The sequence below is a fragment of the Oreochromis niloticus genome, linkage group LG10 (genome assembly GCF_001858045.2).
Source record: "Oreochromis niloticus isolate F11D_XX linkage group LG10, O_niloticus_UMD_NMBU, whole genome shotgun sequence".
Lineage (NCBI taxonomy): Eukaryota > Metazoa > Chordata > Actinopteri > Cichliformes > Cichlidae > Oreochromis > Oreochromis niloticus.
This window is the reverse complement of record NC_031975.2, coordinates 24790623-24813905: the sequence shown is the minus strand read 5'-3', so window position 1 is coordinate 24813905 and position 23283 is coordinate 24790623. Positions and strand designations below refer to the sequence as shown.

General features: G+C 38.8%; 1 protein-coding gene across 14 annotated transcripts in view; it reads left to right on the top strand.

Moving 5' to 3' along the window:
* Positions 1-19487, top strand: part of ncam1a (neural cell adhesion molecule 1a) — a 254030-nt gene extending 234543 nt beyond the window's left edge. For 10 of the 14 annotated variants that reach the window (XM_005458469.4, XM_025910752.1, XM_005458468.4 and 7 more), the window contains 4 exons: positions 5455-5662; positions 7290-7406; positions 8396-8851; positions 14941-19487. In XM_005458469.4, the coding sequence (XP_005458526.1) occupies positions 5455-5662; positions 7290-7406; positions 8396-8851; positions 14941-15061 (902 nt within the window). In that variant the 3' untranslated portion in view covers positions 15062-19487. The remainder of the gene's footprint in view (positions 1-5454; positions 5663-7289; positions 7407-8395; positions 8852-14940) is intronic. The other 4 variants (XM_019363950.2, XM_019363951.2, XM_005458474.4 and 1 more) reach the window with 1 other exon arrangement.
* Positions 19488-23283: the final 3796 nt, after the last annotated feature.

The following is a 23283-nucleotide window of genomic DNA, read 5'->3' as shown; positions in this document are numbered from 1 at the left end:
ATGGAGGATGCAGACATGGGAATTACTGAAGAAACTTTTTTTTAACCCAAATGAGGTCAATGCAGTATCCAGAAATAAGTGTCGTAGGTGGAAAAATAGACCCAACGAAGGAAAGGAAAAGAAGAAAATAAGAGTCATGGGAAGTCTGTGATGGTGTCGTATGAACAATTTTAATGACAGTTGTTACATACAGTTGTAGAACTGGTTGAAAAACGGTGACAGCTTACGCATTTTTACACCTCAGTCAGACCGTCTGGATTCCCCGTCTACAGTATAAACAAATTTGTCCTCAACTGGGCTTCTTCCTTTACAGATGAGGGGGACACTGTGTTTGCTTCTCTGCAGTCTGTTGCATGCATATGGTTATTTTAATCACTGCAATGTTCAGCATTCCACTGAATCTCAAACACAAACTGTTCTGAGACTATTTATTATGTGGCCCCTCTGGTGAAATAAATGTTGTTAAAATGTCTTAAACCCTATTTCTACTCTAAAATTAATATTTTTTTTATTTAGACTTGGCTGTTTTACTTATGGCTGAACCAATCCATGAAATGTAAAGCGAGTGCTGGAAGATTTTCAATGCATTTCTGTGTGTTTTACAGCACAAGTTTGTAAAGATACTGCAACCCACGGTCAGAGTTGCACGGTTGGACTTAAATCTAACTGCTGATATAAAGGTGTTTCATCAGGGTACAACTGCACATATCTGGCAGTCTTATTGATTTCTCAGAAGTGTGTGTAGTGAAATATTTTATCACATGCGGTCTGTTTATCAGCAGTCGTCTGGAAACCTGTCTCAGTACTGTACCCAACAAGCCCGTAAAGAGAAATGTTTGTGTAGTCCACCCTGACAGGTAGATTTGTGCTTTCTCCCTCAGTGAGAGCACTCGGTAAGAACCCCCTCCCTCAGCACTGAATACATGGCACATGATTTATTGTGCCTGTTAAAATGCAAATGAAGCAATGGGCAGAGAAAAAAGTGTTTTCTGCACCACTGTAGTCACCTATAAGTACGCAGAACTCTGGCATGCTCCTGCTATTTTCATCACAACCATCAGAGAAATTGAAGGTTTGCATACCGGGCCAGCCAGAAAGAGGAAGATGGTGGATTTGAATTAAACGTCTCGGTTGGCCCAGGGCAGTGCTTTCACTTGAGAATGTATCTGTCATCAGAGTGCAGTAAGCACAAACACAACATCTTTGAGAGGCATTAAATGTTTTTTTCCTGCAAAGTCTGCAGCATAGCTGTCCATGGGCTGTGTCCTGTCAGCATTTAAGGAGTGTTATGTGTGTCAACAATTGTTTCTACTTCAAAGGCCAAGAGAATTGGAGCATTCATTTGGTCTAATTTATGTGTTTCAGTCTCCTTTTTAATGGTACATTTGCACAGTGCTTTTATAAAGTACTTGCATTTTACATATTAATGACAAATTAGTGACATAAACTGGCCCAATAAGGTTTCATCTTCGTTATGAGCATTCATCACTCTGTAGGCGATTTAAATCACTGGCAGAAAGTGTGATGTCATACTAAAATGACATACATCTCATAAAGTAAAGCCGTATGTTAACAGTCAAAGATTAGCGTGGCAGTTATTCATTGCAGGGTCGCATACGAGTAAATTGGTTACCCCAAATGACACATGTGGTTAAATGTGTGTGACAGGTAAAGAGCCAGCAGAACATGCTCTTTACTTGGAAACAAAAATTCACTGGATCTTTAAGTATGATACTTCAGTGTGGCAGTTACTGCTTTGCTCCATTTGAAAGAGACAGCGGCTTCACTTTATATATATTCCCCCCCATGTGATTACTCAGCTGTACAAAATGACAGTTTTAGACACCAGTGCACATGGATTTAATGGAACTGACACTAAATCGTCACGTTCGTTGTGGTTACTTCAGATCAAAGTCTGTTTTGCTGGAGTAACTAGTGTATACTGGTGTGGCAGTACATTATCTATATTTGGCCTTTTATCTAGAGAGTAGGGAATGTGTGAAACCACAAAATGGGCAGAAAACTGAAAGCACAGCTCACAGCGCTTCCTTACAGTGGTAACGCTGCTGTCATTTATTTATACTTTAAGCTTTTAGAATACGCTGCAGGCTGTGCTGAGGCCATTATAAATAGGGGTTCGTTCTGTAGTTCCAGTGAATCACGACTGCAGAACATATTTGTCACTGGCTGATCCTTTCCCTTTTTCCCATATCCAAGGCTGAGGGTATAAACAGTTAACATAAAGATGGTCCTCAAATTGCACAGCGCTCACATTCTCCTCAGACACTTTGATGAGCCCTTGATCCTTACCAGACCCTGGCGAGCCATTACAACAGTCTTTACTGCCTGAAGCAGAGCCAAATTGATACATGTAAGAGAGGCTTTAATTTAACTGAAGGTCTTCCAATTTGATTGCCTACTGGCACGGTAGATACCATAATAACAAACATAACAGGGTTGGAACTATAATTCTCACTTTACACGCTGAACACAAACAAACATCTTTCCAGCTTTGATTTTAAATCATCTTAATGTTAAATGCATGCCTTGATTGGGAAAAATTGTGTTAATAAGTTGAGGCAATTCAGGATGTTCTGATGTTATCAGATTTTTTTCCAGGTTCTCCAGTCCAGAGGTTGTTCATTTGAAATTTACCTCAGGTATGGTTGTGAGGCAGTTAAAGTGCTTTCACTAAACTTCGGTGTGAATGGGTGAATGTCACTTGTAGTGGTCAGTAAGGCTACAGTCACCCTGGGGAAAACCGTGGCTGGAGACTGCAGCGTGACTGTGTGCAAGGAATTTGTGATTTTGTTGCCTTTGAAATCGTTGCTTCAAGGACGGAGGACGGGGTCTGCGACCGCTCACAGTCAGCTGTCATCTTCAAAGTAGCTTTAGTGCATCGTGACAGCCTTAAAATGGCAATAAGATGGAGTGAGTCTGTTATCAGGTTTGTCAGTGGGGTCAAGTTGGCAATTACATGCAAGCTGTCATAACACAGTAATTATATTTTTAACAAGTCAGCAAAAATGATCTGCGTGAACAGAAATTCACATTTAACATAATTTCAAACTAACTGCTTAGATTCAGAGTCAAGCTAGGACGATAGAGATTTGAAACACAAGTTCAGAAATGTCTGAACAAATAGTGAGGTAGTTGTGTAGGTGCTTGCAGCCTTGCTTTAGGAATAGAACCAGAATACAACCAGCTGAGTCGAGTCTCCTATTGCTAACAGACACATGGGAGACGAGGTTCTTTCACTGGAGCAGACTGACTCAGATTAAGTGCAACATGTTTGTAACCTTACTGCATTTATGAATTAGACTGCAGTTATTTGCAAATTTTTCCTTGTCTGTCTGAGAGTGACTGCAGACAATCAAAGCCAGACAAAGATTGTTTGGAGACGCGTTGCCAGGTGACCTGTCTCTGAATCACCGGGCAACTACCGTACAAGTTTTTTGCAACACCAACCTCTCTTACGGCTCACTCTGAAGTGGGACTGACCCATAAGACTAGAAATGGGTTGCAAAAATGAGAAATACCACCCCTTTCTGATGATGACGTAGAAATAGGCCCGAGCTCGGATACACCTGAATGTTATGTTTTCGTAGAACAACATTAAGTTCATTGGATGAACAAGCGGAGAATGCTTTTTGTTTCTCACAGTCTCAGTAAGAAGCCAGATGCAAGTTGAGGAAGGCCTGTCTTTATGTCTTTAAGCAGGGGTCCCCAATCTCAGTCCACGAGGGCCGGTGTCCCTGCAGGTTTTAGATCTCGCCCTGGGTCAACACACCTGAATCACATGATTAGCTCATTACCAGGCCTCTGGAGAACTTCAAGACATGTTGAGAAGGTAATTTATCCATTTAAATCAGCTGTGTTGGATCAAGGACCCATCTAAAACCTGCAGGGACACCGGCCCTCGTGGACTGAGATTGGGGACCCCTGTCTTTAAGTGTGCACTGACTATTACAAGAAATCTTGTTATACCTGGTTACCATGAATCCTGCACACTGTGATTACCTCAGTCAAGGAAATATGTGTTTTTTAAATTATTTTTTTCTGTTCTGTTGTTGCTGTTTAACTTATCCACATTTTTTCAGTGGAGTAGTGAATCCCTTTTATTCTTTTCCTCAGCAGGATTTTCCATTTTTATCCAAAGCATTACAGTTTATTCACTTTTTTTTCTTAACAATTATACAGTTTCTCCAGTATTCTGTTGCTGTTATCAATCAGATCTGTTGTTTCTTCCAGAAGAAAGTTGAAATGGAGTAAGTCATAGTGTTCAGTGAAGTTGCACTGGCATGAATTCTGTGGCTCTAAGTTGAATCTCTGAAACAATTACAATTTACATGAAATGTCAGTCAATTTGCAAATTATTAATTAGGCATTAATAAAAGGTGTGATGCGCTAGTTCACAGACTGAGATCACTACAACAATGCATGCTCTGTGCTTTTTTTCCCCTTAAATTCTGTCTTTTTTCTAAAGACTAGCAAGCAGCAGGTTGCACGCAAAGATAAAAAAGGTAGAAAATGTAGCTGTCTAAGCTGGCCTTGACCTCCAAAATCCATCTTTATGCCATTCTCTCTATAATCTGCATGTGCGTTTGTTTATTCGAATAATCTGTAGGAGAAAATGATCTGCATTTGTACTCTGCCTTCAGAGCTGAATTACAAATGTGTTGGCTGCTCACACATGCTGCTCAGGTAACCCTTCATAACCTTCACATTTCCAAAGAAAGTTTGATTGAAACTGGTAAAATGATTGGGCGGGTGTTTAAAAAAAATGTGAATAGCTAAAACTATGAGTACACATAGAATAGTCTCCTACGACATTGTTTTCCTGTGTTGTAATATGTCCTAGTAGACTGTCATTGCAATTTATTTGCCCCTCATACAGTTTTTGAGGCATTTTTTCTTATTGTAAAATATTTATGCAATGTAGTGTTTATATTTAATGGTGCCATATTGACACCTCAGGCACAAATATTAATAGTCGGTCGACAAATGTCTATAAACGTGTTACAAGCCTATTATGAAACGCCTAGTGACAAGAACAAGGATATGCCTAGAAGCCCTCGAAAGGCTACCAATAGTTTTGACTGTTTGCATTTGTTTTGATTTGTTTTCTTTGCAATTTCTGTGATTCTGTATGAAATTGAACATAGTGTTTCGGCCACTGGGGATGTCAAGAATAAATATAAAGTTGTTAGAAATTACGTTGGTCCCTCTTGCACCGTTCATTTTCAGCTTTTCTCTGAAAAGAGCGACACACATCTGAGGTTTTGACTGAAACCTGAAGCACTGTATTAAAAGCCTGATTGCATTCCTCATCATCTCTCTCTCCCTCTCTCTTTCTAACTTCCTTCCCATCCCCTCTCCTCTATATTTAAACCCTCTTCTCCTCTTCTGCCTGTTTTGCTTGTATATCCCCTCTCCCTGTCTTTGTCCCTTCAGACGCCATGGATGGTGGCTCAGGCATGGGCACCGGGGCCATCGTAGGCATCCTTATTGTTGTCTTTTTCCTGCTGCTGGTGGGCGTGGATGTCACCTGCTATTTCCTCAACAAGTGCGGGCTCCTCATGTGTATTGCTGTTAACTTCTGTGGGAAAGCTGGCCCAGGCGCAAAGAGCAAGGACATCGAGGAGGGCAAGGCGGCATTCACGTAAGCAAGCGTCATCTTTTGACTGGAACACAGATTATTTGTGGTGTGCCTACAGAGAATTAGCACATTTTCAAAAATACCTCTGAGAAACCTACTGCCCATCATCAGAGAACCTAAGTTAGAGTGTAGCTGTTGGACTTGCAGCAAATATCAACATATTTCTCAGGAGCTGACTGAGAATAAGGCAGAGCTAAAAAATAGAATAAATACTTAAAGGGCTTAAAGTTAGCTTTTGAACCATGAATACAAATCAGTGCTTATGATTTATATAACTTTAGAATAAAGCCAGTAAAGATGTGCTTATTCAGCTCACTTTATTTTGGGGGACTTCTGTGCACAAGGTAACCACTGGCTTCAGTGCCAAATCCACCTGGTTACAGCAAAGATAAGAAAAGTCTCTGTTCCAATCACACATGGATGCCTGTTTAAAAAAAAACTCTGGACTATTGTTTTTTCAGGGTGAAGGATTCATTTTATTAAGGAGCAAAATAACTTTATGTTTTAGTAGTTTTGGGTCCTAAACCTTACCCAGCAAGTATTAAACTGCAATGGAATCAGCGGGTGAAAGCACAATAAAATGTGAGTTACAAAAGAAACCAATAATGGAATGATAACGAAGGAAAACAAAGCAGGACATGTCTCAGAGCTGAGAAACTTGTAGATTTTATCACTCTTTAACAACTGGATCGTTATCCAGTATTGCCATGGCCAGTGCACTAAACACCCATCCTAAAGCACCACTAATGTGTTTCTGTGAGGCCAGCAGTATCTGATGTACTGGGATACATTGGTTTAATCTAACTAAGCAGACTGAAACTACTTGTTTAACCAAATCTCCTTTTGTTTACTTATATGATTCTGAAATACTAGTTTTATATTGTGACCAGGTTATTAAAAGAGCTGTTAGTATGAGGGCTTATTAGACTCCATATTGATTCCTGTGTAGATGTATGTAAGTACACACTAAAAACATGTTTTTAAGTCTTTGCCATAGAGTTTGAGACAAAAGAGAAAATTCCCAAGGTGCTGAGCTAAAGTGAAAGCAGGCAAATCTTTATATTTTATTCTTAGGGAAATTCCCTCAATTATTCAGCACCAACTATAAATATTTAATCGCGCTGAAATGCAGTTACTGCATGTTCGCCTGTGTTTGATCAAACATTTTGTTCTATGCGTCGAGATGTCCGTCATCTCGCCAGCTCCGAAAGCAACAAATAAATATTTCAGCTCTGACAGCTCGCACAAAACAAATTTAGTGAAAGTGCATCGTGAGAGTTGTAGCGTTATTTAGCACCCTGCGTTTAAACAGGTCAGTCCCAGCAATGCACACAGCTCAGCACAATCAGAGAGCAGTGTGATGATAACAACAAGGCCTCAGGGAAAACCACCAATCAGAGCTTACAGGTCAATGCAGGTGGAGGATGATCAAAGAGGATGATAGGGTGAGTGCGTTTGACGGCTTGAAGTGCTATTCCTGGGTTTTTGTATGTTTTAGCTCATTAAAATTAACCTGTTCATTTGACATTGTTACTGCCAGATTTTTCTCTTTGTAGGGTAGAAAAATAACACACCTAGTTAAGTGCACTTAATTCATTACCCTGGTAACAATATTTCCTTTGAATAACAGCAAAGATGAGTGTAAGGAGCCTATTGTCGAAGTGAGAACAGAGGAAGAAAACACTCCAAACCAAGAAGGAGGAGGTGCCACCGAGCCCAACGAGACCACGCCATTGACAGAACCTGAGTGAGTGTCAAGAGTACAGAAAGATTAAGCAAATCATTGGTTTGCTCTGAGCAGAAATATTTTACAAATGTTGGTCCGGCCCAGCTGTCATTCAAATATTGACCCAGTTCTCTTGTAAGCACAGTTATACACATCACAGAGCAGTGCTGTTAATTTACACTGCTATAAGCATTTTTTATGCAAGGCTAAAATGTCCCACTGTCTATATGTATGACCATGTATGATGCACCACACTTAACTGCCTACAGTGAACACTCAATAGAAATCAGTGCATATAGACCAGCACTGATTCTGCAAGTGCTGGTCTATATGCACAGCCATGGAACCATGATGCAGGCTGTAGGGCGCTGCATTTTTGGGTCATCTCTTAACTAAGACTTTCCAGATTTTGTCATTTTATATTGAAAGTAATACATTTGCTTGACTTCCTTTTTTTGGCACAATTTCAAACCATTCAAATGATATGTTGCAATGTTATTTTTGCAACAAGCAGCAACAAGCGCAGCAACCAACTTAACAATTATCACAGTACATTGTTGTTGAAACTTCAGTCGTCTCATTTCAAAGCCGAGCGCTGTCGAATCTCCTTCTGAGTGAGTTTGCCAAGGTGCATAAATCATTCAGACACATTCAAAGCAAGAGCAAACACCACCTTCTGCTGGGAAAACTGCTTGTGAAAGACATCCGAGCATCTTAATCCTGAAACTCCCTCCATTTCCTTTATAGTTTATTGTTGGATTGTTTTATGTTTTCCCCTTATAAATATTTTGTTGCTAACATTTTGGTTGTGTAGTCTCTTTTTTTTACTGCAGCACAATAGAAACCTAATCTGCTTTGTTTATCCCCCGACCTGCACTCTCCTTTTACCTCTTTTATTTTCCTTGTTGTCCTTGATTCCCTCACTTTTCTGCCCTCTGTTTCCTCCCCTGTGCCAACTCCCTATCTTTCCCTCTCCTACCTTGTTTTTCCTGCTTCTCCCCACAAAACAGGCCTGCTGCTGCAGACACCACCCCGATGGTGGTAAATCTGCTGTCCTCCACAGCTGCTAACTCAGTTACTGAGAGCTTTAGCATGGCGCAAAGCAGTCCTGCTAGTGAGAGAACCACACTAACAACCAACACCTCCAGTCCAACCCAAGTGGCCCATGCCAAGTCTCACCCTAAAAACAGCCCTACAGCCAATTCGCTTAAAGCTAACCCCCAACCTGATGTTGGACCTCTGGTTGACCTGAGCGACACCCCTAAAGTTGCCGCATCTTCCGACCCAACACCCCTTGTATCAGAGCTAGTCAGCCCACCCTCTGCTAATGCTGATGGGCCACAGAGTCAGCGGGACTCAGTCAAAGCCCCTGACAGCACCCAGAGTAAGGACTCACAAGTAGACGGCCCAACCAAGGACGTTCCTAATGCCCCGTGCACAGACTCGACCACACCAGCCCAAAATGAGTATGAGCACCTCCATATCTGTATTTTTCCAAGTATCTCTTTGAGCCTGATAGCATCCCTTTAGCTCGTAAGTCTTCCATTTCAAAGGAACAATTCCACTTATGTAGTATCAGACTTCCCCAAGCAGTTTTGGACTCATCAGGAATGTTGCAGAAAATAGCAGGCAGCTTTACAGATTAAGATTTGATTCCTTAAAACTTGTTAATTAGTTTAAATTTATTTCCTGGTCTCAATATTTTCCTAAGGTCTTTCCATTGCTATTTATTTAATGATAATTCACAGTCATAAATATAAAATGTTAGAGGCCAAAGCCAAAGCCATTTAGATTTACCTTTTTTTAAACAGGTAAATCTAAATGACTCAGCAGTGCTTTTAAGCAGTGCTCCCTTCCTGGAGGTTTTGATGGGTCTTTTTATTCCCTAAAAATATGCTGGGCTGTTGCCTGGTATCAGTGTTAGAAACTGTAGCAACGGTTGAGGCGGAGGTTAAAAACATTACCAGCAGCAACAGTTGCAGCACACCTAAATTTAAAGACAAAAACTGTTCAAATAATTATGCAATATAAAGAAAGAAAACAGCTTTGGCTGTAAACAGGCCCTAATTTTCAAACATTGCATGAGTAGTAAACCTAAGTCTTTTTAAAAACATGTACCCATTGTTTTTAACGCTATATTGCACGTTATTCAAGAACATTATGAAATTTAGGAGTATGCAAGAGTGGAATTTTTCTTTAATGGTAGCAAGGATAATGATCTACTGGGATGCTACCAGTGTAGCATGCTACCAGCATGCCTGTCATCATTTGAGATCCACCACCTTCCTCCACCTGTTTGTTTATTCACCTAGTAGAGACAGATTTTCTCCTACCATACATCTAAGCCATCTCATATTCCTCCTCATCATGGGCAGAATGTAAGAGAATGATGCATTTTGTTCACCTCCTGGGGCATCTAGCAATACCCACTGTGTCCTAATATGCAAAAAATATATGCAATCATTCTAATTAGTTCATTAAACTGGGCTTTTATTCTTATTGGTGCCGATTGCAGGTATTTGAAACATTCATAGCTGGACGATGGTAAATGGGTTAGATGGTTAAATTTACCTGAACGTTGTAGGCACACGTCTTTCCTGCTTTAAGCTGCGTGCACATGAGTTTCCCACTCCTTAGTGTTCTGGTTTTTGGCTTCTTCGTAAAAGCTGAGAAGCTGTGCACTCAACGTGGGTGAAATGGGATTAATAGCACAAGATCAATGCTGTCAATTACATCTAATTCTTTTTCGTGTACAGAAGATCACAACTTAAATTAAATCAGCTGATGATGTAAACATATTGCAAAATCTGTAAAATCACAGTATTTAAAATTGCTTTTAAAAGTTTATATTTTTAAATTAAAAGGTTTTCTTTGCTCTAAAGCCACTTGTGAAACCGCAAAATGCAAGTTTGAGTGAAAAAGACTTACAAGTACCATCTTACGAGTGCTAGACTCAGTTTAAAACAGGATTTAACTGTTCCCTTAGTTTTGTGTTAATATATTTGGGACTCCAGATCGAGCCCTGGGTGCTTGTTTTATCATAAGCAACAGAAAAAAATGATCAAAAGCTTTAAATTCATCCCTACAGTGTTAAAATCATAAATCACATGTCAGTCCTTGTAAGTAGTAAGTTGTTTTTAATTGACCTCTTAAGCTGCTATCTTAAAGCAAGCAGCAGTAGGTGAATGCCAGAGACTACAACCTAAGCTAGGTGCAATTAATAGACTGTAAGTGATACAGTTATTGGTGCTTAGTTTGTCATAGCTGGGGTTCAAGTCCTGCTGCGCCATAAGAAATGTTTGTGTAGAGAACTCGGCAGAAGAATTTTCAGTTGAAATCGCTCAAGTAAATTAAAAAATTCACCAAGCAGCAGCTTTACTGTGCTCTGTCCTCTTCATTGTGATAAGCTAATAGATGGTGAAGGCCAAAAGAAAACTGTCAGTCCCTCAAATTTCTCCCAGACACTTCTGTTTTCTGTCTTAATTCTTGTAGACGCTGTCATTTCAGTGGCGGTATGACAGGTTATTATTTGGAGTTTTGGCCCTACGAGTTTGCAGATTTTCCTGATTTTTCTGACAGTCTGAGTATGGCGAGGAAGCTGCAGAAGATAAATTACAGAGGCTTACTGACAGCCACTCCTCTTTCTCTGCCTTCTTCATCTCATACTTTACTCACTTGGATGGCCAGAGGAAGATGTCAGTGATGAAGTATGGGGAGTTGAGAGGTAGTTGGAAGCAGGGCTCTTGTCAGCTCAACATCACCTTGATAAAACCAAACTTGTCATCAGGGGGATTTTTCTTCATAACTCTGACAGGACTGAAGCACAGCTCTCCCACTGATCTATGTGGTGATCCTTCTTCAGCATCCCAACACTAAAATGTCTTGTCAGACTTCTTGTGGGTTTATTGGATATCTGAGTGGTAGAGCCCTTCTCTGGACTTATTTTAACAGAAGAGACGAAATAAGAGCAGACCGTTTACTATAGAATATGTACCTTTAAGAATTCATTATTAATAGATGTTTTACACTCATTATTATTCCTAGATTTTAAATGTATCTTTAACATTGATCTAATGATGTGTCTAATGTGACCTTGACTCAACAGCCAATGCAATTGTGCACTTGTGAATAGTTTCTGATGATGTAAGAATGATTTTAAAAACTGACTAATACCCTGCATAGTTCTTTAGAAGCTTGCACGTGCTTGAAATACAGTTAGACTCACAATGATGAGTAATTTGGTTCTCAGTGAAGTTGAGAGTAACTTGAAACTGGAGTAACTGCATAAATGACTCACAGATGTGAATTCTACCGTGTAAAGGTCAAAAGTTGAAGCAAGTTGATTGTAGAAGAGAGGGTTTAAGTGGTTAGCATTGGCGCCTGTTATCAGGAAGGTCCTGGGTTCAATTACCCCAGCTGGCATGTCAAGCCTGTTGTCCCCGTCCCCACGTGGGTTCTCTGGATACTCCGGCTTCCTCCCAGAGTCTAAAGACGTACTTGTTAGGTTAATTGGTCATTCTAATAGGATAGGCAAAATTTTGAATGAGCAACAGTACAGTGCTAATGTCAAACATTGGACTGCTGCTCTGTGTGGAATATTAATAGAGTAAAAATGTGGAAACAGATGGCAGAAAATACATTTTTGTTTAAACTTTTTATATACTTAATTGCACAATGCAAATCTGTATAGTGCAGTGAAAAAGTATTTCCCCTTTCTTGATTTCTTCTTTTTTTGCATATTTGTCATATATTTAAAATCAAATACATTTCAATATTAGACAAAGATGACCCGGAGTTTGCATGTTCTCCCCGTGTTTGCGTGGGTTCTCCCCGGGTATTCCAGCTTCCTCCCACAGTCCAAAGACATGCAGTCAGTGGGGATAGGTGAATGTGAGTGCGATTGGGTTAGGGGTTGACTATGTATTAGCCCTGCGACAGACTGGCGACCCATTCAGGGTGTACCCTACCTCTCGCACTATGACAGCTGGAATAGGCTCCAGCACCCCCCACCCGTATCCTGAAAAGGATAAGCGCTAGTGAATGGATGGACAAAGATAACCCAAGTAAACACGAAGTGCAGATTTTAATCCAAAAGTTTGAGTTTTTTGAGCCGTTCAGAGGTAGATTTGCTGGTGTGTCTAGGATCATTGTCCTGCTGTATAAGCTATTTGACGGCCAGACATTCTCCTTCAGGATTTAATGGTAGAGAGCAGAATTCATGGTTGCGTCAATTACAGCAAGTGGTCCAGGTCCTGAAGCAACAAAGCAGCTCCAGATCGTCACACTACCACCACCATGTTTGATTGTTGCTCTGATGTTCTTTTGATTCCTTAGGGATCATCAAGATGTTTAGCGGGTTTTTCCTTCTTTTGTTCTTTTTGGTCAGCAGTGGTTTTCACCTTGGAACTTTCCCATGGATGCCATTTTTGCCCAGTTTATTTCTTTATTTGTTTAATCATGAAGACTGAACTTAACTCTTCAAGATGTTATTCTGGGTTCTTTTGTGACCCTATTTTGGTTGTCCAGCCAGTCCTGGGATTCTCCAGTTATGTTATCTCCATTGTGGACAATGGCTCTCACTGTGGTTCTCTGGAGTCCCAAAACCTTAGAAATGGCTTTTTAACCCTTTCCAAACCGATAGATGTCAATGACTTTGTTTCTCAGCTGTTTTTGAGTTTCTTTAGATTGTGGCATGAGGTGTTGCTTTTTGAGATTTTTTTTAGCCAACCTTATTTTATAAGACACAGTCATACAGACACGCTGGCAGTAATCTTTCCTGGGTGTAGCTAGTGAAATTGAACTCAGCTTTCCAAAAAATTTATTTAATCAAAGTTAATTCAGGATTTAACAAAGTGCCAAAATTACATTTTTCACATAAAACAAGGTAACACATGAAAGCATCATTAAAATACTATACGCTGGACTTACTCGGGTTGTCTTTGTCTAATATTATGTTTTGGTTTTAGGTTTTTGATGAGCATGTAAGTGCGAGAACTGTGCAAGAAAATGAAAACTCGGGAAGGGGAAAATACTTTATAAATTGATTTCACAATGCAGTGCTGGCTTCTACAACATAATAAACCTCTTGGGGGGAAAAGAAGTCTTGATTCCACAAACAAAAACAAGAAAAAATGTTTTTTTTTTCTCCAGGAGTTATCTGTATATTTTCATTGGTAGCAAAAATGGAACAACTGAATGAATCATAAAAACTTGTCCCAGTGAAAAAGATGCCCAGGGATAAAAAGAGACAGAAAACAGGACCGAACTTCAATCGGACACTGACTCAGTGTAGAGAGCTCCAGAAAGGGTTCAAAGCAACGTCCAGCTGACTTTTTTCTAACAGACCGAAAAAAATTAATAAACTGTTGCAATTCAGTTAAAAAATTGAATTGCAAACATAACTAAAAGAAAGATTCCCGTGCAGTTTAAGACTGTTGAACCTGAGCCAAAAGAACTCAAAGCACCCAACAGCCTCATCTGCACCATTCGCAGTTTGAAAGTTTCCCATCCCCAAAACTCTCGAAAACTAACAGCAGCATGAATTTAAACTGAACATTTCCCTGAAGTTTTTGGTCATCCCCCCAGGACACAAATAAAATGTAAATTCCCGCAATGTGCATTTATATTATTACATTAAAAAAGTTTTCCTTCTTGGGAGACACTGGGGGGAGAAAAGTGTCAAGTCTGCAAACATTTTTTTTTTTTCATAATCTCCCATCCTGCTGACAGCATTTATTAGCCCAAGAGGATAGAGGCTATGTTTACCTTTTTGTACATTCTCAGTGACTGCTCAGCAAAAACTTAATTGTGTAATGTAGTAAGCAGTTCAGCCACTGGGGGATGCTAGTGGAGCTTTACAGTTTGTATGAATAATTACACCATATTTAAAGGAGTTGACACCAAACATTTATAAGATGACATCGAAGAAGGCGGCCAGGTTTAGATATATTTACAGATCTTATATACCGCACTGTCCCTGCCTTATTTCTCTAAGGCACACTAGGAGCACGATACAGAAGACATAAAAGCAATGCCCTTAAAAAAGAAAAATCCGAGCCAGAACACCAGAAAGTTTTCAACTTAAATGATGTATGGCCCAAAAGTCTCTTTCCATTGTGTCTCAGCTCAGTCCAGATGGCATGTAATCCTCTTGTGAATTGTAGTTTGTGTTGTAGGTTATGCCTCAGTCTTTCATTCCCTCATCCATTGTGCCTACTGTACCAGCCCTGTCTCATTCCACATCAGCATTCATTGTTCCTTGAAAGTAGCTGTGACATCCATGTACTCTTATTTGATGTCTGGCTAGGATAGTGAGCTTGATCCCATTATGTGTGAAATGCATTCAGTTCCAGGAGGGAAAACAAATTCCCTCAAAGCATCTTGCATGTTTTCCCCCAATTTCCCCCTCCCTTCTTTCTTTGAAAAATGATACAAAAGGCAGCTCAGAACAGACCGTTTAGCTGTGAAAGAGAGACTTAGTGATTTGCTGCTAACAGAATCTCCTCTCTTTTTGTCTTTCTCTGTGTCTCTCTCATTCTTACGTTTGTGCCTGTAGTGGTAAGACTGTGAAGGATGATAACACGAAAGGCGAGGCGGAGGTGAAGAATGCCACAGCTGAAGTGAAGACAGTTCCCAACGAGGCTCCTCAGATGAATGGCAACGAAAGTAAAGCGTAATCTTCTTGCCCGTGAGCAGCAGGAAGAAGAGGGCACGTAGGGTTGGGAGGGTTCGGGTTGTTGGGTTTTAAGGTTAAAAGGGGTTGGTCACAGTCACTGAAACCTCAAAGCAATTTCACACACCACCCCGTTGCATTAGAAAAACCAACAAGAAGCAACTGAAAAAAAATAAGAAAAAAGAAAAACATTGGTCTCTTTCTCTTTCTGCGGTGTCTTCTGACCAGGAATATGTAAAGACCTCATGCACTTGCCTTAGTTCCTTTACATAAGTTTACCTGTTTATTTGTCACAGAAAAAAATAGATCTCTTGTAATTCACCTTCTTTCTTTGACTTAATATTAAATTGATCAGCAGAGAAGAATCGACACTATTTTCCTGTAGATAAACATGGTTGGACTGTAGCTTTACTTCACTGATTACTGCCTTCATGATGTACACACATGTAAGTCATGTACATTACCGATACTACTATTCTTTATGCAGTATGGTCATCATCGTGGTAATGCATTATGAAAAAATGGGTCTTTTTTTTTTCTTTTGTCGATATTTTTTGTGTTTGAATAATATGCAGATAAACTGCCTATTTAGCTTTTTTCATGTGTTATTTCCAGTGCTAGAGATTAGAACATTAGCATGCCTGATTTTGCAAGTTTACTGTACTTCTGTATGTGTTGCTGTCATTTGGTTCATATTCAGACTTTTTTTTTTTTTTGTCTCTGTGTGTTTCTGGTCCAGATGTAGCCTAAGCCATGATAAATGAAAGAAAATTTATCATGTTATAAGTGCTACTATTAATTGGTTTCAACCCTGTCGTCCTAAAAATTGCATTTATATACAGCAATCGTGTTTTTTATAAGACACATAGCTAATGCATGCTTACAAATTATTTTATAGATTTGCTCCGAGTTAAGGGGAAGTCTATAAACAGTGCATTATTTGAATTACATGCATCAACACGTTTGGGGTAAAATACAGAAAAGGTGATGACACATACATTTAGACTGAATGTCTTTGTGCAACCTAATTATTAAGTTGCTTATTAAGTGTATATAAACTTAAGTTTCAGGAGACAAGTTGGGTTTAAATTAAGTGGTGACAGTGAAGAATACAGAAGAGTACAAATGTGTTCCTTTGCAGTGATTACATCTCTTAAAGTCCAGCTTTCAAGGCTGGATGAAGTCTTGTTTCGTAGAAGAATTACTACCTTATTTTTGTCTGAATTTGGTGAAAAGCTCTGTTGCATACTCGATATCATCAGTATCCTAAAACCCACCAGTCATTTATTAATACTGTTTTCACTCTTCACCAGCTCAAGCAAGCTAACATGTGACCAAATGTAATAGACGGATTGATCATTGATTATATATTAAATAAATGGGACCAATGAAATGGGATGCTACAGGATGTAAATAATGGAAATCTGACTTATGGCCACTATTTCTTCTGGGTAGTACTTTAGGTAAATTAAGCTATATAGATAGATCTGCAGCTAATATTTTACACTGTCTGCTCTCTACCTTACATTGAAAATAATGCAACTTCCTGTGTGTAATTTTTGGTCTCACTGTTTGACTAGAGCCAACCATTAGTTTTAGTCCTTGTGAGTTTACCTTGGGGTAGGAATCAGTATATAACAGAACACAAACCCATGAACGTTTTTAGATTAATGGGAGACTATACCTTTGCCTCCTTTTCTCTCACATGCTGTCACTACAAAGTCACCTTTTACAGAAGTTTCCTTTAAGCATTCTTGACCAGCTGTTTACGTGACAGCTTTGGGCTTAAATGTGACTCAGAGGCCAGATGTGTTCACTTCAGTTTGGATTAAAAGGAGATGTTTGTTTGAACTTTAGCTTAGGGTTGTTGAATATTTGACACCGATTTGTCTTGACTGGGCTAACCTCCATCACTCACCGGGAGATTCAAAAGCTCAGCTTGTTCAGATTCGCTTACCTGTCAGTGATTTAACCATCTAATCGTCTCAGCTGTTGTTTTTACACTTGCACCACAGCTGCACTCTGTGTGAGCTTGTGCTACCACTGCACTTACCAACAAAGTCTAGTTGCTGGAATCTTTATTAAAAATGTCTGAAAGTTTGTAGATGAGTTGGCTAAGTGATCATATTGAGCTTTTTATGTAACCAGTCTATAATTGTAACTGCTTCTTTCTATTAGGAAACCTAATATCAATTATTCTCTGATCATTACAGAAATTTGTGAGCATGTACAGTACACAGACATAAGCTGCTTGTGCATAGAAACCCATACCATGAAGCTCCCGGTGCACAGATTTTGTGTTAATGCCAGAGGAGGTTTTAAATTCTGCAGTTATTGAGTCAGCAGAGCATTGGCAGCATTTACACTCTATGCGTCTCAGCACTCAGCCGCCCCGCTCTATAACTTTATAGGGTCTGCCAAGTCATGGCTGAGTGGCTGTGGTTGCTAAACCTTTCCACTTTGTAATACCACTTACAGCTCATTGTGGAAAATCTAGGAGGGAAGAAATTTCGCAAATTGACTTGTTGCAATGGTGGCATCCTATTACAGTAGGAATTGAGTGAGCGCTTCAGAATGACCCATTTTTTCACAAATGTTTCTAAAGCCAGACTGTGTGGCCAAGGTGCTTGATTTTATACATCTGCAGCAGTGGGTCTGAAAACTCCTAAATTCACAGATTTTTTTAGACCAATAAAAATATCCAGTCTGTCACAGACCATAAGCATTCCTAAAGACAAATGTTGTGATTAAAATACTTGATTAGTGACTTGAAATGAATGTACACTCTAACCTTTTTATCAAATCTTAATGAACTTGGCTCTTTTAAGCAGGAATTAAATGTATCCTTGGAAATGAAAGATCTCGTCATATGTTTAGAAGTTCACCGAAAACATTTTTCCCACACTGCTATGGATTTGAAAGGTAATGAGACTATGTGTGACCTTTTTTGTACAGTGTTCCTCCTACTTTAGGCTGCAAGCTAGTACACTGAATGTGTGAAGCCATTGTGTCCTTTGTCATAGAGTTGAAATAGCTTGTGAAACATGTAGCTGATAGTATGCGACAGAATTAGCAACACCGATGTACAGAAGTCTGACAGCAGCAAACTGGAACGACACAGTGCCTTTAAATATGGAAACGTTGGCATGCGATCAGTTTCTTTCAGTGTCTGCATTAAACATTTCACATCTCCATTTCCCTGCTGATTTGCTTTTTCATTTACTGCATTTGATTTGTTAATTAAGCCGAGCTTTGTTGTCTCATATAAGTCTTAAATGGCTGTATCATTGCGTTATTATGAGTGCTTACAGTGTCCTTGTTGAAGGAGAATTCTGGTTTATTATAATTTGGTCTTGTATACAGTATTTATGTTTGGTCATCACTTCTGTCATAATAAATGGAAATTTCAAATGCATAAATACACACTTGGTGTAGATCTTTATAATTAACCTCCTGTCATAACTAATACAAGTCATGGCCAAAATTGTAAGAGCTGCAATCCTTGAAAACTTGCACCATATTACAAAGATGTTTCGAAAACACTGACATTGGAGTACAAGGCACATTGACGCTCAGGTCTCACATTCTCTATAATATTTGAAACACATTTGTCTAAAGCAAGCATGCAACATATATTAGAAGGATACTATTACGTAATCACTTTTGCTATGTAAAAACTATTTATGGCTTAATGAATTGCATTGATCTTGTGTTGTGTAACTTTGTCCTGTTTGCGCAATTTTGCTTCAAAAGAAACGTGATTTCCTTGCACAGCTCTGAAATGTAAGTTTTTTAAAAGGGTGCGGTCTCATGACCAAACCTCACTGTTTCCCCTGTGAAAGTATTGTACATGAAAACTTTTTCCACTCCAGTCACACCTCCTAAAATTCATTTGTGAAGTCACATCGGGTGAGCCGCAGGCCTTTGTTCAAAACCTCAAAAATACAAGAACGACACAGAAGCAGCCTTGGATTTTTCCTTTGACTCCACCACTTGATTCAGTCAGAATAAAGACATCTAGTTCTACTCAAGGAGTTTTTCAGGTTTTCAGAAAGATGAAAAGCATCCTTTCAAGGTTCTCTATCTCACAGAGAATAGAATAAATCCCCTGCACACAAATGTCTAACCCCAAACTTCTTCCTATTCAGTCAGACAGGAGCCTTCAGCTTCCACTGCCAACACTGGTCACTCTCTTTGATCCAGAGCTCCCTATTCTTTTTTTTTTTTATGCTTTTTTGTGTGTGTGTAAACATCAGCTCTATGCTGCAGGTCAAAAAATCTGTAGGCTACCACTCTTCTGTCTGTCTGCCCACTGTCGCAATTGTAAATACTGAATACTAACTGAGGCAAAAAAAAAAAAAAGGAAGAAACATCCTGACCTTGCATTCTGCCGGAAATTTTGTGTTCAATAAAATTAAGGGAAAAATGCATCTTGTTAAGGTTTTTTCTTTCATACCAAGAATTGTGCAGACACGCATGATGGGATGCTTACTACCTCGTTTGCATATTTAAACATGCATTTCAGAAAACTTGCAATGCAAAAATTGTTCTTTATGTAAGTAACCTAGAAAAGTTCAGCGGTGATATCTGTTAGTCAAATATTTTAATATGTCAAAGAAGACTGAAAGCTACAGTTAAGATTAGTTATCACCTTCATCATTTGAAGGTAAACACCTTCAAAGCAGTGGCCTATATTTTAAGACAATTTATCGAGCAGAATTTCTTTTGATCTTTTAAAGGAGGAAAAATGTGGCTACTCAGCGACGGTACCTTGAATTTTATTCTTATTAAACATTCTGAAAATTGTATTAAAGTATTTTCATAATAGGAAAGAATAACTAAATATAAAGGCCACTTTTGACTGCTCCCCTATTAATAAGGGATCGCCACAGCAGGTGTTTATGTTGGGAATTTTTTTACGATGCCCTTCGTGACGCAGCCACAGAGGGATCTGCGTCTCCTCACAGCATCAGACTGGGGTTATCTGACTTGTAAGGCAAAAATTTAAACCATTATTGTAGCCAGCTGCCACGTAGGTCAAGAAATTCACTACTACTGCAACTGATTTCAAAACACTTACCTAGACTTAAAAAAAAAGAGAATTTATTTTTTAATAAGCTTTTTGTTGTTTTAAATAATTATATTAATTATTAATTATATTTAATATATAACATATAAAGTGAATATTTGTGTTAAAGTATTAATATTTTTAAATACTGTATGCTTATATACTAGACTTGTCACAGTAACATGTTAAATAGTGGATTAACAGAACATAAATGTTGAGTAAATAAAATACATTTACAGAATAGGTGAATGCTGCTGCAAAAGACCTTAAAATTCAGTTTGCCACCTCTTTAAATTGCTTACATTACTAATTATTTGGGGGGTTTTAACTAAAAAATATCCACTCATTTATGAACATAAAAATATCATTTTTACTTAACACCTTATATTAGCAGGGAATTTTTACATGGATGAAACACAAACATTAGTATTTTTTTTCTTTTTCTTCTCTTCTTCTTTGATTTATGAAGCACTCATGCTGATAAACTTCTTGTTACAAGAAGAAATACCCATTGACATACATCTATACACAGCATCAGGCCCTATGCAGTTCTCTGTAATGACCATTAGAGAGCAGTATGCTCCCAAGCTTGAAAATGGACCTGACACTAAACAACTAAATCACAGGATGATTTAGTTTACAAGATTAGTGGCACTACATTGTTTTCTGTAATTAACATAATATTACTCTATTATCTCTTAATGTCTTTATAAACTAAATAACTAGATATTGTTGATTTCTGACAACAATAGAACATCTAATGTTAAACTCCGTTGCATTTTAGTACTAAATTAACAGCAGAAACATTTTAATGAATGTTTGTGGGACTAATTAGACCCTTACCGTCTAAATAATCAGACTTTCCTCAGTAGTTCTTATGGATATTATATGATCCTATGTTTTCCAAAAGGTGGCAGGCTAACTCCAGAAATGTTGAGCAAAAGCAATCAATACATGATTAGAACGTCTTTAAATCAGAAATGTAGAAGCACTGTTGAAGAATACAAATCGCTGTAAATAAAATCAGGTCACTAACACTAATGAGGTTTATGTTAGACTGGTAAAATATGCAATGTGAATTTGAGCTGTTTCTGTATTTTACACTTGAGGTATGTTTAACTACCTATATATATATATATATATATATTAAACTCATGCAAGTTTACCTGTACTAGATTATTTATGCTCTGTGGAAGCACTAGTTACACTCTTGTAAAAAAAAAAAAAAAAAGTCCAGCATTTAAACAAACAAAGTTGTGAAGCTGTGATTCACAACAGTATGCAGGTCCGATTTTCATGTGGTTTATCAGAACCAAATATCAGCTACATAAGTAATATGACTCCTCAAAGCTCCATATCATCCCTTTTCTCCTTTTCTGTAGAGATCATTCCACTCATCTGCTCAACTTTGCACTCACCAGATTAGGGTGCTTTTCAAGGGCTCTATCCCTCCCCCCTTTCTATAACAATGGTCCAGTGTGGTTTCCCTGGGATTGATCCCATACACAGATAACTACAAGCACATAGCCTAACCTCGTGGCTACTACCTGTCTGAACACACATTTAATCCTGCTGTCGCACACACACAGCCTTATAATAGTGAAGCCATGTGTTAAGCTGATTGGTACACACCACACCTATCTCTTGTTTAGAGAGGACATTAGTCAATGTGTGGTAATGAGTTAATTAGTAAAGTGGTTGAGTCATTTATGTAGATTTTTGTCTACCTTTTGTCATTGTCAAAGTTTCCATTTGCAGCATGTTTTAAGCATTAATTTGCTGTCTGAATGGCACAAGTGAGAATCAAGATACTCGGGCCTGTGTTGAACTGAGATGGGGACAGCAAATGAGTTAACAGTAAAACCTGAGCACATAAACGTCTTACCGTATAAGCTTGAGAAGTTGAATAGTGGTCATCAACAACCCAGTTTTGGGGTAATTTCCTTACAAACTTTAGGAACTTTTTCCTTCTGGTTCTTTTTAGGAGAGTTTATTGTTAGCATACCTGGTGTCTCTGTGATTTAAGGCACAATTTCACAATGAACTCACTTGCCACACAGAGTCAAAGCAATCAGCTTCTTCTCTCTTTGTGAGATTTCCTGGCATTTTTCTGCATGTGACTAATTTCGATTTATTCTAAGGTGCAAACAGAATTTAACCACAAGAAACAAGAAATTTCTCATTCAGATATGCACATATATGTGAGAAGCATCTGAAAGTGTTCAAATGTTTCCCTGATTGCTTGTGACAGCGCCTGTCTGCTGTAGTGATTTGAGCACGATCTGGGTCTTTGAACTGCCTTGGAGCCCACTCTCGGCATAAGCATCAATATAATGTTCCCAAACAGAATGCCGGTAATATTTTGTGCCAAACGATAGAATAATTTTCCAAAGTAAAAGCCTGTAAATTGTTGTAAACAATCAAATGTATTCACTGGAGATGGAATGATTTGATGAAACAGAAGGCCACGCTTCTCATCATAGTCAGCTTTGTTGAGCAGATTAGAATGCAGTCTGAATGTACCAGACACTGAGCCTCGGTTTGTTTTGAAATATACAGAAGCAGATGTTTGCACAGCAGATTCTCTCTCTTTTCTCATTGCTTTCCTTTCAGATTTTTGAGACGTATTTGTTTTTTGTCATGCAGAGCCACGTTTTGGTCTTCTCATTTCCAGGCTGTTCCTGTCTTGTTCCTTTTTCTTTTGCCTCAGCACAGGGTCAGCCAGCCATGAATTCCTATCCAGAACACTCTGCTTCATCTCTGCTTCCCAACCTCTAAATCACATCAGTGTTACATCATAGCACACACAGACACACGCACATAGACACACACGCACACAAACTCACACACTGTGGCCACCATGCCAAGAACTTTTCTTCTCACACAGTTTCCCTCCCCTCTCCCAAACTTTCCTTGTGAAGAGTCATCTACATTTTTAAGCCAATCTTTAACCAAGAAGAACCTGTTTTTATTGTGCCATAATTTTTGGATGGACACCGAGTACTTTTGGTCTAGATGTGCTTTTGAGAAGGCAGTACAGGGCAATAGGCATCTGTTTAATTTATTATCTTTTGAGTTAAATAGTAGCAAATAGGAATCAACAATTGGGGGGAAAAAAGAAAAAGAAAAGAAGAGCTCCCCAAAATTCAGTTTTTATT